The sequence below is a fragment of the Brachionichthys hirsutus genome, chromosome 17, assembly GCF_040956055.1.
Source record: "Brachionichthys hirsutus isolate HB-005 chromosome 17, CSIRO-AGI_Bhir_v1, whole genome shotgun sequence".
Classification (NCBI taxonomy): domain Eukaryota; kingdom Metazoa; phylum Chordata; class Actinopteri; order Lophiiformes; family Brachionichthyidae; genus Brachionichthys; species Brachionichthys hirsutus.
In genome coordinates, this window is record NC_090913.1 from 9,380,111 (window position 1) to 9,398,084 (window position 17,974).

At 46.4% G+C, this 17,974-nt stretch overlaps 1 protein-coding gene across 1 annotated transcript in view; it reads right to left on the bottom strand.

The window, feature by feature from the left end:
* The window catches only part of bnc2 (basonuclin zinc finger protein 2), a 34,901-nt gene extending 27,611 nt beyond the window's left edge, over positions 1–7,290 (bottom strand). The window contains exons 1-2 of the mRNA XM_068751047.1: positions 7,146–7,290; positions 5,347–5,582 (exon numbers count right to left, since the gene is read on the bottom strand). Of these exons, the coding sequence (XP_068607148.1) occupies positions 5,347–5,582; positions 7,146–7,290 (381 nt within the window). The remainder of the gene's footprint in view (positions 1–5,346; positions 5,583–7,145) is intronic.
* Positions 7,291–17,974: the final 10,684 nt, after the last annotated feature.

Genomic DNA, 17,974 nt, shown 5'->3' on the forward strand with positions numbered 1-17,974 from the left:
GTCTCGTCTCTGCAGTCCTGATATTACCTGAGCATCTCGAAAGCCACCTGACAAAAATGATCGGCAACACTCAGTCAGCCAAACTTCACCGCAGGCCGTTGTGTAGTCATAGAAACAAGAAAGCCATGTAGCTCAACACATGAAGATTTAGAGCAATGAAGAGATTACCTCTAAAAAAAACGATTATTTTCTCTCTCTAGTAGTTATTTTCTTAAAGTCCACTGGGATGTGTGAAGGTGTTATAAGTACATAACACCCCCCCCCCCCCCCCCCCCCTCCTAACATTAATTTTCTTCGTAGCTGTAGAACTTGCAGCAGCTTGTGAGGCCTTGTACCATTGATGGCAAAAAAATCAGACGACCTTCCAAACCCAATATAAGGGGAATTATTTCCCAAATTCCGGCATCCAATGTAACCTGCTCGTAACCTTGGTTCTCCAGCTTGAATTCATTTGAGGCTCGGGTTCAGGATTCAAAAGGTCTGAGGATTTGGCATGGCCACGACTTGTGTAAGTAGCTGGCCGCAAGCCTTGGGAGCTGTGAGAAGTGACAGAGAGGAGGCATGCGCTTCCTTCAAACATTACATGATTTTGCAATTCAGTTTTTTGCAGTATTTATATGTACGCTGGGTTTACGGTTTCTTTTCATGAAGCTCCGGCTACGCTATGAAATGGTTAGTCGCTGATACGACTTCCGTCCGACTGATCCTTTAATCTGAAATCACATCTTTTTATCTCTTACTTACAGGTGAGCGGCTGAGAATGAGAAGGAAGAAGACACTCCTAAGAGCAGGATGAGTGTGTGTGTGTGTGTTATGAAGGGGGGGGAGAATCACCTTGATTCAGTACACCGGTGCTCTTTGAAGTGTTTGGAGTCCAGAGTGGCCAGCAGAGCCAACCATAAGCCTTTCAGCAAAAATCGAGCCTGACCTCCCCACGAAATCATAACCATATGAACGTATAAATTTCCACCTTAGAAGCATGCGTTCTCCCTCGTCCATCTCCCAGGGTGAGGCATTAAGTTGTGATAACAGAAAACAGGTTCTGAAAGGAGGGGAGGCACTGGGAGGTGATGGAGGGTGGAGAGGGAGGACGGAAGGGGTTACAAGTGTGCCGTATGGATGAGACTGGGGAAGGGGATTGCGCTCAAAAACTTTTGCTGCACGTAGTCCAACTATACCTAAAATGGAAGTTTCTCAGTCAAGGATCAAGAGCTATGGTGCCCTTCACAGCTGACAGAGTGAGAGACAGAAAGCGAAGGCTGGGGAGACTGGTGGGAAGGAGCAGGGAAGGGGAAGAAGAAAGAAAGTTTGAAATGTGACTTAAAATCAATAAATAGCTCTCCAAACCAGCGCAGGGAGTTCAAGAAGCGCCGAGGCTTCAGAGCCCACCTGCAAATGGAAATGGTTTCCTGTCTCACACAAACGCTGTTGCACCCTAATTTATGTAATTACATCTCGAATTCCAAACGTGCAAATACACATGTACGGCATTACAGTTGCAGGTTGGGCTTTTTTTTTTTAAAGTGAGACCACCGTCCTGCTGCAACTCAAGAACTTCCTCAAACGCTCATTAGAGAAACTCCATTTACCAACGAGGAGACAAATGTAAGGGGAACATTTTGCAGCATTAATAATGCTCGTCCATCCTGGGGCCGTTGGAACAAAACCTATTTTGGAAGGCCGTCGCGTCAGACAAGTATGGTTTTGTGGCCGAGTGTGTGTGTGTGTGTGTGTACGCCTGATAGATTGAATAATCATTCCTGCGAGTGTGTGTGCAATTAGGGTTAAGACTGTTTGTGTGTATGCAGTGTATGTGTGTGTGTGTGCATGTGTGTCAGTGGTGGGGGTTGTTAGTGGTTCCATCTGGGTCTCCTGGAAGCTGTGTGGAGTCAGGAAAACCACATCTCATAAAAGTGGAGGCAGCCCAATGTTCTACAAGGACAGAACATTACTGAGAATACCGCTCAGGAAAACCCTGGGCTTCGGCCCACATGTTGGCTGCAGAAGCCCCGTCTATCGCTCGCTCTTTTTCTCTTTCCACTCATTCTCTCTCTCTCCCTACTTATTTTTCACTTGGTAAGGGATAAGAAAATGGACGACGAACTAGACAGGGTGGGGAGTGGGGTGGGGGGGGTGAGGCCAGCACTGATAGCAATTCCATCTGTCTGCATCAAACTGAGAGGTGAGCAGTGACAAGCTGTGGGGATGGCGTGGAGTCGGAGGGGCATCTGGTGCACATTGGCTGTGGGTCTGTCTGGAAGCATGGGAGAGGAGAGAGGGAAGAGAAAAGGCACGGAGGGGAAGGATGCCGGGCTTAGGAATGGATAAGGTAGAAGTCCTGCCAAAGTGAAGGGCAGGGAATTCTGGCAAGGAATAAACACGTCTATGTTGTTCATGTAATGCCTGGGCTTGAACTTGAAATCAAGGGAATAAGAGGGATAGCGGAGCAAGGGGTTGAACAGTTTATTAATTTTTTTTTTGATTGTTTTTTTTTGGGATATTATAAACTCGATCAAACCTGGCATCCCAGACCTGCGCAACCCGTCGGAAGTCCCCCGATGCTGTGAAGAAGAAGATTTCCTTCATCAAGCATTTACGGAAATACTATAGGCGCAGACTCCAGGGTGCACAAAGTGTGTTAAAGCTGAAAGAGAGCTGCGAGTGGGCTCAAGGTCAGGCAAACAGATTGTGTCTTCATAGACGGAAGAGATGGAGAGAAAAATGCTCGTTCATTTTAATGGTTATTGATGTCACGTATAATTTGTCTTCTTGACAAATCAACGTTCCGACCGCTAGATAAGCCACTGAGCTTTGAATAATATTGATTCATTTCTTCAGTTTAAGGAGCCATTACAAAAGTAAATTGAAGCGTGTACGCATTTTTAGTCACACCTCCACGGTGTGGTGTATTCCCTTTGAGCTGCCGAGGAGGGGAAAGTTGATCATTAGTTTGACGTGAATTAAATGAAATACAGCAAACAAACAAAAAAGGTCTACCAGCATATATATATATATATATTTGTTACGTTTACTCCTCTAAGGAGCGTGTGAGTTTTATTCCTTATTGAGTTGCACTAGTGATAATGGTAATTCCTCATGAACGCAAATAAGGAAATGTCAACCGATGTCTGTGGTTATTCTTGTGCAGCGGTCTTCGCTCCTGCTACACGAGCAAAGAGGGAGCTGCCGCACATTGTCTGAGCCGTCCAAAACATCCTCATGCAGGAGAGGATGAGCATGAAAAAGTAGGGCGCCGGATTGTTAAAGGCGAGACGCAGATCAGCGGGCGTCCCAAGAAGGAATAGAAAGTCACGAAGGTTGTTTTTTTATTTATTTTTTTTGGTACGCTCACTAGTGTCCTTTTAAAGTAATGCACACACAAAGAGGGAGTGGGCAAGTAAAGACAGAAGACTGATCCCGGGCTGATCGCCACACGTTCGGACAAATGGAAGTGTGTGTGTGTGTGTGTTCCTTCCTCCTGAACTTGACTGCTTTGAACAGTCAGGCGTTAGGGAAGTCGCTGGGATCCTCTGTCAGTTCAGTTTCCTGAGTTCCCTGGTGCATCGCTGACACCCATACACACTGACATACACACACGCAAATACACACTAATGCTGCACCACACGGCCAGATTTTTTGTTGTTGTTGTTGCAAGTTAACACACATTTGGCCTAAATGGTTTTATTCAGATCCTAAATCGGTGTGAATTTGCCACAATGAAGCTAATTATCAGCCAATAACGTCATTACCAAAAAAGTACGACTTATTACCCATCATCTGCAGTTCACGCCTCTTTTTACTGCGGCCTAGCGGGGAACACACCCCTGGCACAAAGCGTTGCCCAGAGGCTAGGAGAAGATGATTGAATTTCATAGCTACTTACAGGCTAATAGGGCCGTACAATGACTGCTAACCGTCCTTTAAGTGACTGGCTGTTTCTCTGCGGCCGCGGCCCCTTTGAAAACCCATCTGAGGAGATCTGGAGGATTTAGCCAGTAGCGTGACACGAGACTGAGCAGTTGAGCAACGGCGCTTCTCACCAGCTGACTATTGGAACCAGCTGATACAGATACAGAGGCTACAGTTATGGGAACCATGAAGCTCCAGCGGGGACACAGAACCAGCCTTTCTCACACTGAAGATTTAAATCAGTTTTTTTCATGGAAAATATTAGGGGTAAAAGGGGGAGGGGGTTTTCAACCTGATAATTTTGGCTGATTTTTCAGCAAATATTTGAAAACACCCTCTTCAACTTTGATTCATCTGTGCACTGAAAAATTGCATTTTACTATTCAAATTGAATGAACATTTGATCATATTCTGTAAAGATTCCTTGATGATGAAAAAAATAAAAAAATAAAATTTGGATGAAAAAGTTCAGAAATATTTAGTTGCTGAATTAAGAGCGTTTATAATAGCTGGATATTTTATCATATCGTTGAATTTAATTGCCTTGATTTTTATGACGTTGCATGTTTTGAATTGAATTGAATCGTTTATTTCAAATACATAAATAAAAATGTTTATTTCTAACATACACAACTTTGTCACGAAAATATGTACGAAAAATATTGTTCATATTTGATTGAGTAAACCATCATGACATTATTTTGTGTATGAGTCTGTGTGTGTGTGTGTGTGTGTGTGTGTGTGTGACTTAAAGAGAAAGGGACTAGATCTCTGCACGTTTTACTCACAGAAGCTATTTCCACATACAAACCACGCTCTCCTCACCATGCTGTTCCACTTACACTCTTGGAACACTAAACCATATACACATACAGATAAGCACATGTGCACACATCAAATGTACACACAAATGCACAGAGAGCGCTAACCACATCCACATGTTCACTTGCTCTTAGCTAATTCATTCAGGAACACTTTGGTTTGGGTTTCAACACCACAACCTCTGTACCTTTGATTGAGAAATGTGTCTGACTGCAATTATATGGGAGGGAAGAACGGATGGAGAGAGGAAATACACTACAGTGGTATTATAGTTTGCTTGCGTGACATTTTCTCCATTTTCTTTTTCTGAATCCTTGTCTTTTTCCAGCAGAGGGGTTGACGGGTCAGAGAAGCGGGGCAGACTGAAGTAGAAGAAAGAAAGATGGATGTGCAATGGGATTGAAGTGGCATAGATTGCCACTATTTTCCTTTCAATCAATACCTCTCAAAATGGTTGCAATGCCGGAGAAAGACTAGATACAAATAGACTGAAAGCAACAGCAGTGATTGCAGGGGGTGCATCTGTGTGTAAACGGAAAGGAGGTAAAACGGATACCCGGTCTTGACATGTAGCCTAAATCCATACGATGCACTGCGATGCTGACGGTCACTGACCTGCAGTATGTATCCCCTGACATAGTCTCGGAGAGTCCAGCCCAGGCCGTGCAGGATGTGCAGCACCTCCTCCTGTTTCAGCACGGAGAACAGGCGGTCGAGGAGGATCTTCAGCCTGACGGGGACGGCCTGGGTGCCGTACAGCATCAGGCTGCTGATGTCAAACACCACATTGCACTGAACGATCTCCACCTGGGTCGGGTGGTACAGGTGCTGGGTGCTGAGCTTGTCCAGAGCTGTAAGACAAAGAGGGGCGGGGGGGGGAGGAGAGTGAATCAAATGCACAACCAGACACACACATACGCACGCACGCACATGCACACAGGCACAGTTAATGACTATCAGGTTCATCGCCCATCTTCAGAGGCGACTGCACCGTCAGCACTATTTGATAATAGCATACCAATCAGATAAAGCAATGACATTAATGTAATTATGTGCCATTCATTCTATTTAATCTAGTCTTGCGCTCCTGCACATTTACGATGGCTTTGCATCTCCATTTTTATTTGCTTCTTATGTCTCCATCTCCACCTAAACCTGTAGTAGATCCACCTTTTTTTTTTTTGCCTCAGTTCTTATTTCTTTTTCAGAGGGAGGGGGCCTCATTTGGTGTGTGCTCGATGAATTGTGTGCAATTAAGTGGAGATTTAGTTTCAAAGGCAAGGGCTTGGATGGTTTTACATTTGCTGATATTAATCTGCTGGAGCAAATATAATAATGAATTGGTCATGCTTTTCATGATAATTAAAACAAATAAGTTGAGAAATTAAACATTAATTACTGCATTATTAATGCACAATTATGTCACTTATCCTTGATGCTATTCGATAACGTTTGTTCATCTGCCTTATGTTTGATTGATATTCACAAGTTGCAGAAGATTTACCCCAAAAACCTCATCATAACAGATGAAAACACTTTTTTCTCAGCAAGTGGTATCCGTCATCTTTTTTTGGGGATGCATTCAGCCACAACAAACTTCAACAACAAGAGGGAGGAGCCTGCGTGCCGTCAATCGGCCGCATGTGAGGTGAAAACTTCTGAATCTGCTCGGCCGATTTGTTACCCCCCCCTTATCGCGACCTGTGTCTGCGCAACACCTGGCCGACTCTCTCTTTCTTCCACCCTCACCTCTTGCCCGTCTCTCCCCTTCCCTCTCCCTCCCCTCGTTCCCTGCCTGTCTGGGTGACACCTGGTTGGGTCTCTCTCTGATCCTGGGATGGCTTTTTTCCTGCTGACGAGGGTTTTGCCTGACAACACAGATCAGCCAGACACGAACATAATAAAAAATGAAGAACTACTTGTCAGAGTCCCTGCCAATGCCGACATGAAATGAAAAGCGTGTGTGTGTGGGGGGGGGGGGGGTAGAAGAGATGGGCTGACAGTTCAGAGGGAGAGATTAAAAAAATAGTCAGTGGGGTCCTGCGCTGAAGGGCCCATGACCTGTTCTTGCGCGAGCTCAAGCCAAACAGGTGTTTTCTTTATTCCCCCTCCTCCTTTTCTTTGTACTTTTTTGCCTTCTCTCCCTTCTTCATATGCCTGCATGGAAAAACTCATAACGTGTGGTCTCTCGCTTCTCTGTCTTGGTTTTATTTGATCTGAGGTGCAAAAACAAAATTCTCAAAGTTAAAAAAAAAAACCAGACGCAAACAAAAACATTGAAGTAAATTTGTAAAAATATATATTTTTTTAAAAGTACAAACGAAACTGCTGCATTCGCCACCACAATGCAAAAACATTCAAAGTGTGAGCTGTGAAAGCATCATCCATGATCTCCAATCAATAAATGGACTCACCGTGCGCTACCCAGCCATGTTTGCACTGGTCACACGTCCGTAGGTGAATCTTCCCCGGCTGGAAACACTCGCACGTGCAGTTCACCAGTGTACAACGAATGGCCTGCAGAGACACAGCATAGAAACAGAGGCAAATCAAATCCATGTCAATCACAGCTCGAGCACAAAGGAAGGAGCCAAAAAGCACACAGGTAGGGGACGACCAATCAATTTACAGTTTAACTCGAGGAAACTAGAAGTCGCAGTGTTTCCGGTTGAGCATGTTAGCAGTCGCAGCCATGAGGATTAACCCTTCGACACCTAATTTCCCGACTCTTTTCTCATTACGGAGTGTGACTCTGCCTCTATAGTGTGATTTATGTGTCCGTGTAAACTGACAAAAGACTTCCTTTCTTGAAAACACACACACAAAAAAAGTAACTTGTTATGACGGAGGGCCTATTACTCAACGCCGGAGCTGCACTCAGTCTGACCCCGGAAAGCTTTTAGCAGCGAAAGGTTAAGTGTCCAGACTTTGACAAGGTCAGCTTGGTACAGCGCAACGCCTCGCCGCAAGCCCTCGCTAACGGCTGTTTAAAAACTCCGCTACTTTCTCCAGGAGGCAATTTGATCTTCTCTGATGTTTCATACGCTTCAAACAATAAAGACATTTTTTTTTTTTCACAGCGCGGAGAGATTGCATGACACAGACCAAGAAATCTGCGCAAACGAATGCAGCTTTATCTTTCAAATGAGCGCAACAGCTGGGAGCTGTAAATTTCCCTTTGACATGGAGAGAATAGAAGACAAAAAGAAAGGAACATGGATCTTGATAAGCATTGGCAGGTCTTTGTTTATCAGATGTTTTTTTTTTTACATTATCAAGATGAATAGGCGAGTAAAGATAGCAACACGTCTGCAACCGAAACTGCCAAATGCGACTTCGCAGCCCTACGGAGGATGGTGGAAAGAATCTCGCTCGTCTGGGAGGTTAACGACTAACGTGAGACGGTCAATGCGTGAGGAGGGTCATAGTTTGGAGTCCAAGCAAGCTGCATTTCACAATGCTAAGGTCAGCACATCCAGATAAGAGAGAATCAATGTTTTTGTCACACAACTGAGATCAATAGGCTGTCACAGTATTTCTGCTCCTACGTGCACACGCCAGCCGACCCGTATTTACACACAGTGTGGTATTTCACCGAAGCCGTGCGGATTAGACCAATATCCCGTAATTCTGCATGTAAAACTCACCTTGCTCATAATCTACTTAGAGACCGTAAAATCAGGATCCCCTCCCCGCTCGCCCTCAAGTTGTTGTTAACCAGATTAGCAACCAGAGGTGTCGAATGTGAACATGGGCTAATCCAAGATTAAATACGAAATTACGCCACTTCTAACCGCGTCGCTCCGCTGTTTGACACAGAATGAGACGGAACACGGAGATTATTTCGCTTGACGCCATTTCTAAGCCCTCGCAGGTGTCGGCACGGCAGTCTTCGCCGTGTGCGAGGATTATACGTGTCATTTGGAGTGCTGAGCTTACGTTCTGATTCAGAGAAAAGGGTAATGAGTGAGTTCAGCTTTCCCCTCGTGGACCCTTAGACGGCAGACGTGGCTGTTCACGAGGGTCCCCGTGGCCATGGCAGGGGTCAAAGCGGTGACCTCTCAGATACAGGATAGCCTCAGTAGGTTTTCTACTAGTACTAAAAATAGTCCTCAGTTGCTGCCCTGCTTGTGTGGCGCTGTGGGCACATTGTCACCCGCCGGGTATTTCTTATTTTTGAGTTAATATCATGTCAGGTGTTTTGCCACAGGAATTCTCCTGCCGAAAGACGGTGCAAACTCCAATTTGGAGCATCCAAATTTAGCACTGCGATGTCACGCGACATAACTCCTTCCTAATTATCGCGCCGTGTGCGGCAGCGCTAACAGCGGCAGATGGAAATAAACAATTGCAAATAAAAAATGCACTTCTTCTTTTTTAGCCGAGGTCTGACAGCTGACAAAATCGTTAAGGGGCGTCTAATACAGCAATTAGAGCGTGCCACTGTCTGCGAGGCTGCCGCTGTGACAAGGCGCCCTCTAATCACTGACTTATTGCACTGGCGAGCAGCACCTCTCATATCTCGCCCATTAAGCAGACAGCAGCATTAAGAAGTATTAAAGCAGCACGGCTTCCTCATCTGAGGAGGCGCTGACGGGAGAAAAAGGGGGGGGGGGGGGGGGGAGGAGGGGACGTAATGTGTCTGTTATTCTTTGGGATTCATTTGTGCATTGCTTGCTCCACATTCAGTTCGGAATGCGCGGGAGGAAAATAGCACGGGCGATGTTTGGGATGTGACGGCATCAAAAGTCATCATACGCAACGAGATGAAAGATTGCAGCGCGATTGCAGAGTTTCTTTTCTTTTTTTAAAGACAGACAACAGATGAGACGTGTCATAGACGGTCATCAAAGGCAACTTCATGACGGATGTGGGGTTCGCCCGCCTGTGCCGTCTGTCGAGGGAAGCGGAAATGTGAAGTTATAAAGACTCGGTTTCAGGATTCTCACATCAAGCCTGAGCGGCCAGCACGGATGTGGGTTGGATTTGGCCCTGGTTCAACGTGCGCCTGGCCTGGGCTGGGTCAGGGACGAGCTTGGGCCTGGATCCCAACGCTACTCTCGCACATATTTGTCACAGCAGGCCGGGGGGGCGGGGGGGGCTGCGTTATCTGAGGCGCAGCCAGATACACAACATTAGTCATTGTGCTAGCGTCTCGCCAGGGTTTCCTCTTTGGCTCGCAAATAAAGAGGACAGCGATGAGGGAAAGGACAGAGGAGTGTGTGTGTGTGTGTGTGCGAGTGTGTATGATAGTTCAATAAATCAGTACATGAACTTCTACAACGTTAAAGCAAGTTAAGAAGATCCCACAATGCTGTAGCAATTAGACCCAGACAACAATCGTCTCTCTCTCTCACAGCTGCCGTGTTGCCGCTTGCGGTCAACGGCTGAGCCGAGCTGCGTTCAGGAAGCGTCATTTTCAGCCCTGATCTGGCTCAAGAGTGCGTCTCTCACTGCTGGGTTTTGTTTAGCTGGAGGCTTGATGCTTCATGGATGTTTTGCTTGGCTTGCAGCCCCTGTCCCAGCCCAATTGTGTAAACACTGACAGTCAGCAATGGCCAGCGTCAGGCCGGGGGAGGACTCTCAATTAAAAGACTGTTAGCGGGACAGATGGACCGAAGGAATTGGAGGACAGAGGAGCTGAACAAGATGGCTTCAGTCTGGGGAAAGTCACGCTACGTGGCCCGGGATCGATGCTGAGCCCGGCGATCGTATCCGATGCGAAGCCAAGCAGCATATGCAGCGATCAGCGAGGACTGTGCCTTTGCCACTGCTAGTCTGAAGGTGATCCTAAACTCATTTCTTGCACAATGCGTTGCCACCTTGTTGTTTGTGCCGAGGTTGATGTTGCAACCACATGCCATCGAAAACGCTGGTGAAAAAACATCAACACCCCCACCCTAGTGCCGTTCGAGCCTCGCAGTATCCGCCCTCGACAACACAAAATGGAAAGCCATGCAGCACACAGCTGCTGGATGCTGGGCGGGTATTGTTCTTCCGACTTTAATTGAAACCTTTAACATGTTTAACACGAAGCCGCAGACCACATTTCTTGTTTAGTAGGTTTAGCAAAGCCGGGATTTAAATGAAAACCCCGTGTGTACGTGTGCATGTGTGTGTGTGTGCGTGTGTGTCTTCGAAGCAGCAGCTTTACATTTAAATTTGTCTCTGCTTCGGGTCACTGTAAAACACTGGGGGCATCTTGTCCTCTCTTCTATCCACAAGATATTATCTCATCCATGAGTTAGCTGCCGAAATGCTGTCAATTTCCTGCCAGAAATGTGCAGCCAACGTGTGGAGGAGAAGAGGCACAGCAGCTTTTTGCATGTCATAAAACAGGCTTTGTCTGACATAGCAGGACTTCACAGTGTCCATATTAGAAACAGGTGACAAATAAAACATGCCGACTAAAAAAAAAAAAGTCTTTGTAGTCGGGCTCAGCACGCCACGAAATGCAGGGGAGCAAAATACCTCATGCCAAGCCTAATTTTTGCTTGTTTGATTTTTTTTTTTGACGTTGGATGTGACTTGAAACATGTTTCAAAGTGGTACAAAATAAACAGCGATGAATCGCTTTCGCTCTGACTTCAGTGAAAAATCTTTACGCTGCGCGTGGGAAACCGATCGTCTTCCTCGTGAAATCCCTTCGGCATACGGCCCATCCTCCATGTCAGTTCTGGTTTTGCGGGGGCCCCCACCCCCCCCAGCGGTCCCTGTCCTTTGTGCAGCTGTGCGTCTGGGCTTTGACATGAGGCAGAGCGACCAGAGCTAAGCTAATGGGAACCAAATGGGGCGTGATTCCCTGGTGGATTACAGAAGGAGAAGAGAAGCATGTGTTTTCATGTATTCATATGGAGACCTGGGACACCTCTCTTTTCTTCCTTTCTTTCTTCCCCTCTCCTCTCCGGGCGGCTCTATCTGCTGTTTGCACGCACCCCTTATATAATGTCGTTTGTGATGCGACCGATTAAAGATTGAATTGAAATTAATTGAGCAAGCGAGTTATCAAAAACCGAGGCTCAGTGAAACAAAAACTGGGGACAAAGCTGATGAATGTTTTCCGTAATTTTCCATTTCTCCCGTGACATAAGTTTGCCTGCATGTAAAGCGACGTTAGATCCTGCCCGTCGAAAGAATGCAGAAAGTTGAAAAGGCCAGTTTTAATGTAATCAGATTACTATTGGGAGAGAGAGTCGCAGCTTTTTACAGTTTTGTAACTCATTGTTTGTGCATTGCTGTCGACCAGCAATGGCTTTAGAAGCAGGAACATAAATCTGGAGCTCTTAGGCTTAATCCAAACGACTGAGTTGTGAGTGATGTCATCTGTCAGCCTCCGCATTCCAGATGACACTGAGCTCAAACTTTGTCCTGGGGTCCAGCCGGGACTTTTCACGTTTCTCAGTCATCAGACATGACTCACGCTCTGCGCGCCTTCCCAAAACACAGACGCAACACCTGCGTTATTAATCCAGAATAAAACAAGTACACCGGTTCATCTTAGTTTATGCCTGCGCAGCTTCCGCCATGTGCTTTGACTCAGACACAGAAGTCCTTTCTATCCATGATGAAGAAATTTCAAATCAGATAAACCACAAAACTTTAAGTCCTCCAGTGCAATCCTGCTTTTTTTTTTCCCCTGCATTGGACGGCAACATGATACAGCTGGCTTCGGTTGCGAAAGTAAGACGGAGAATAATATCACAGTAGCATAAACACAATTCTTTGATCTTCCGATCTCATGTTGAGCTCTCAGTCAGTCAGAGAGCTTCAGCACCGTTAACACCAGACTGCACGCTCAGTTCATCAAGGGAGCACTGGCTTCTCCCATCTTTTGTGCAGACTTGGTTCCAGGAAGAGGACCCCAGTCAAAGTTTCCAGACCATCTCAGCTCTAAGATCAAATCAGCTGTCCGGTGACAGACCTCCGGGTGCACGGACTCAAGGCCATGTTCAAAGCATTATGCTCAGGGAGGCAGGGAGGGAAGGGAGCAAAAGAAAGAAGGTAAGACGAGGAGGAAGAGACGTGAGATATGGAAAGGGTGAACTGGGGTGGGTTTGAGAGGGAGGGCAAGCCGGTGCATTGCAAAAGGTGGGAAGAGGTGTTTGAGAAAAGGTGGAGGATGCTGATGAAAGCTGATAAGGGGAGGGAAGAAGGTAAAAAGACAATTTCTACTGCATGCAGCAACCTGTGTGTGTGCTGGACTCAAAACAAAGAGAACATGGATTTGGGGCTGGTGTGAATAGAGGACGGGGAGAAAAGACGATCAACGTCGTCTACTCCTTACTCCCCTTCTCATCTGGGCTCTAACACAAACAGAAATATTAGTCGGTGCCCAGACATACTGCTGACCCCACTCTTGGAGGGGACGTCTCCATGGTGATCGTCGGGAAGCGTGGGCGACAGTGTACACGCGCACGCTAACACACACGGTGCAGACGTGACGAAAGGAGGCCAGCGCTTTCTGAGACTCGCCTACATTGACATGTATTCGTCCCACCGGTCATCACGGTGGGACACGTGGACAAACAGACAGAAACACAAGACAGAAAACAGCCAGAGAAATCATGGAAGAGTTCCTGCATCAACCGAGGGTTCAGTATCGTCTCCCTTTTTTTTAAAAGGCTCTGCTAATGATGTGTCAGCAGTTTTAAAATACTCGCTACGCTGCAGATGGAATGGCTGCTTTTCAAGGCGCACGATTGGCCAATAATATTTGTTTCTGTCTTCAGAGCGTTGTTCAAACAGCACGTCAACAGTGTGGCGTACTTGTAAACACCTGGGCCTGCACGTTGGATGTCATCCTACATCCAACTACTGTAGGATGACAACAATGCACAAACGCCACAAACTGCACAAGCTCTATTTAGAGTGGTCGCTGCCGAGTGCTACGCCTGAATGATCTCGTTGCGCCCATAGATTGTTGGGCTTCACGGATAAGCATTTACCTTAGCCAGCATAGTCAGAGGACTGCTCCTGAGTCAGTTCGGTATAGTGTCCTCTTTGGACACTAAACTCCAAGACAAGCTGTGACTCTTATTAGTAAAGGACACCGACAGCAGGGACTCGAGAGACAGAGAGGGGAGGGAGATACAAGGAAAGGATTCAACCAATGGCTAAATCAATGCTGCGACAAGTGTGTCACTCCCAAAGTCACATAATGAGGGAGAGACGTGTGTGTGTGGTGGAACGACTGGAGAGGGAGGGCGATGGAAGACCAGAATCTTTATCTGTCTTACAAAGTTCACAGATAGAGGGGCTGAAGTGGAGGTCAGACGCCGATCCGGAGTCATGGGTCACACAGAAAACAGACCGCAACTCAGGTGGGAAGGAGGGAGGGAGGGAGCGGGGGGAGCGAGAGGACAGGAAGGAGAGATGGAAAACAAAAGAGAGACACCCAAGAACTGTGCGAGGAAAGCGCCGCCAAAGCCTCCGTGATTGCCATTCTGAAATCGACATGAGTAAATTGCAAAAAATCCCTCCCAGGACTCTCCAAGTCGGCTCCGTTTGATGGAAGCCGGAATCCTTATTCCTGCAATTATAAAGCTATTGACTAATTCGACATGTGCTCGCGTGTCTTCCAGCCCTTGAGAGCTGGTGTGCCATTGAGTCATTAACTTGGACAAATTGTGACAGGAGTTTTTTTTTTTATTGCCGCCCAATCATGAGAAACACGACTGTGGCAGAGGAGTTAATGAGTGCCGTGTTCCTCCTCTTCCTCCTCCTCCTCCTCCTCCCAGCACATCGTCTCCTCTCCTATACCCTATCGCTTAGATCCCTGAACACCCCAAATACTCCTCGCCCCTCCATATTTATCATTCTTACCACATCCTAACAATAACATGGCCAGTATTCAGCACAAAACATGCGGGCCCTGGCCTAATGAATCTCGTGCCTTTTCTGCGGTAGAATGGGCCGTAAGTATTACCAGCTGCGACGCTCTCGCTCGCCCTCCCTCTTCCTCCCTCCTTGGCAGTGGCATTGGGTTTGGGAGTGCATGGTTGAGGCAGTGGGAGGGGGACGGCAGACACATCTGAGTGCAGCTGGACCAAGGGAGAGAGAGCTGGGGGATGAGGAGGAGAAGAAGTGTGTGTGTGGGGGGGTGGGGGGGGAGAAAGACCGCAAGTCTCCATGTTTCCAGCTGCCTTTCTCAGGGGCTCGGTTTTCTCTCCGTCCTCCTGTTGTTTTTTTTTTTTTTTTGCAAGGCCCTTCTGGTCCCAGCTTACTTGAAAAATCATAAACACACACATACAGACACACACACGCACGCACGCACGCACACACACCCTGATCCACCTCCCCTTCATCCCTCACATTTGGCCATCTTTGTTTGGACAGGGCTCAGGAGTTCCAGAAAAGCTCTCTCAGATGTGCTGAAGTAAGGGAAAAAACAAAACAAACTGGCCCTCACGCACACGTGCACGCACGCACACACACACACACACACGCTAATGAACCACACACTACAACAAGTGCTTTGTGCTCGCTCATAACAAGGTTGAAGACACAATCAATACATATTCGCTAAGTTGGGTGCATATTTCCGAACGGCTGCAAAGACATGCATTCTTTTACACTGTGATTGTGTGTGTACGTGTGTGTGTGTGTAGGTGTGTGTGTGTCCCAATCCTGGATCACAGCACCAGGGCAGGCTGTAGCGTACCTCAACATGTGTTACCTCTTTGTAATATTGACTTTGTTATAGCTATACGAGTGGGAGAGTAAAGCCAAGAGTCCAGGCCTAGCAGTAGTGTCGTCGTCCCCCCCCCCCCCCGGCCCGAGTTCACTAGAAAACAAATACCCAAACAAACTGTGAAAATAAAGAACACAGTACCACAAGAGCGATGTAGAAAAAAACAAAAAAAATACAGCCTGGAATAAACTAGAAAGCGTTCCTCATTGCTGCGTCCGACATGAACATTTCCACGCTGATATTATTTGCCTAATTCCATTTCGGCACCGTGTTGCTGACCAAGCCGTGGGACTTGGCGTCCGAGCGAGCCTTGGCCTGGCTTCCTGTCTGAGCATGTGTACCGGATCCTCTTCCTCTGAAGACTCAGTTATTTCTTTGTTTCAATTAAATACCCAGCGGTGTCTCGGTGGACGCAAACAAGCTGCGGAGATTTCCAAACGATGAACGGCTATCGATGCAACGTGACACCTCATCAGCATAAACAAGGAGCAAATCTTGACTTTTTGAAATTGAAGAAACTGTCACATAACAGATGACTCAAAGGAAAGCCGAGATAAAGCAAGCCGGCTGAATATTTGCTTGCTTTTGAGAAAATAAAACATTGATTCTTTTCTATTTCCTTGCGTGTGTGTGTGTGTGTGTGTGTGAATCCCATCTTGTCTCTTTCCCCAGTGATGACTTTGCTTATACATTTGAATAATGAAGGCAAGTCATTTGAATATTCCCTCTGTATTAAAAAAAAGAAGAAGATGTTTTTACACCATGCAGCAATATTTTCCATGTTAATTGGGCTCTTTGGACTTTCTCAATAGTAAGGATAAATTAATTACTTATGTCGACAAAACGTCAGACACGCTGATCTAATAACTACAGCTGTTTCCAGCGCTGTTGTTTTTCAGTGTGTGCCTTTTTCTTTTTTGTGTGTGTATGATGTTCGTCCACTAGCCTGAGCAACGTCTAATGACGGAGATGGGAACAAAATGCTTTGACATCCTCTCCATGTTTCATGGATGACTCTTGAGAGTCCTCCAATATTCATCCCCTCTTCTCATACTAATCAGCCTGCTGCACTTTCGACTGCGCTTGTAAAGGGACTCACAAGCACACGCGTTTCTTTTTTCTTTTTCATGAATGTGTCTAAACTTAAATTAAAATAGCAAAAGATGGCAAATTATTTGCAGGACGTAAGGCATGTTTGTGTGTGTGTTTGTATGTGGTGTGTTCATTAACGTGCACCCCCTGCCGAAAGGGGCGGAGGGAGTTTGACGTTCCACATTTCTCTGAGCTTTTGGCTGTTTTTCAGTCTCGAAGAAGAACTGCATCAGCGCATTTTACACAAGTACAAATAAACACCCCTGCGTATAACGATCAGAGGATGTGTGGGTACGTGCGCGCGCACGCATTAGCGCAGACGCGTGTGCGACTGTGCAGAGCGAGCTAACAGAAAGGCCTGCTGATGCCATGTTTCAGGCGACCCCTTGAAGTGGAAATGAGCTTCCTCGGTCTTACAGCTAGCCTGTTCTCACAAAGTCAGCAAACTCTGCCACCACTCCGAGAGAAACGCAGACACCCCCCCCCCACCCCCCCACACCCACCCATCCCTGTGGTCAACACGCAGGGCAAATTCACCATCATGACCCAAGAAGCGGGAACAAGCCCATCTTATTTTGATCTGCTTTTCTACGAAGGGGATCGGAATCAAAGCAGTTCAGCTTTGGCGTCTTTGAGATGGCGTTTTTCCTGAGTTCCCTGTGAACAGCTGTAGGCTCAACAGGGAAGGTCAATTCACAATATTAAAATAAGAAGTATTTAGCCCATAACCAGCTCAAAAGAGGAAAAGGTCTGGGAAACATCTTAAAGAAAGTTTGCACAAAACTTTCAGCAATATTCTGGATTTTTTTTTTCCAGTGTTATTTGTCGATATGAGAATAAATTCTGAATAAATAATAAATAAGGCAGATAAGGATTTTCAAATGACAACAAAAATTGCCAAAGATTAAAGCAATGTCTTCGTGTATAATTGTTTGCTATTGCTGCTTGTTAAATAAATGGTTAAAATTGTCTTCATCTTCTGTCGATCGACTCATTGATTATCAATGCATTTTTCTATCACTGTCTGCATCTCTTATGAGCAATTCCCTTAGAGTCCTGATAAGTTTCTCTTTCATCAAAGAAAGATTAACTCGTTCTGGGAAAAAAAAGTGTTATCTTGTGTTTATGTGTCTGTACACACGTACAGTTTGTCTGTGAGAATGCCATGTGTATGCACGCATCTGTAGTGCACACACACACACACACACACACACGCAATGCTGTTTAAACCTGTACAGCACCTGAGGGTCCATCCCTAGCTGTCCTCGGAGCAAGGAGCGACAGCTGCACGGTGATGCAGCAGCGATAGGCATCATCGGCTTGCTGGAGACTAATTGGTCCACAGCGCTCCTCTGAGTGGCCTCGCTAATTAATTAGAAAGGCAGTGGAGCTGAAATTTTTAATCAGGACACCAGGCTCTTCAGCAAGCGGGGGGGGGGGGGCACATCATCCCATCACTCC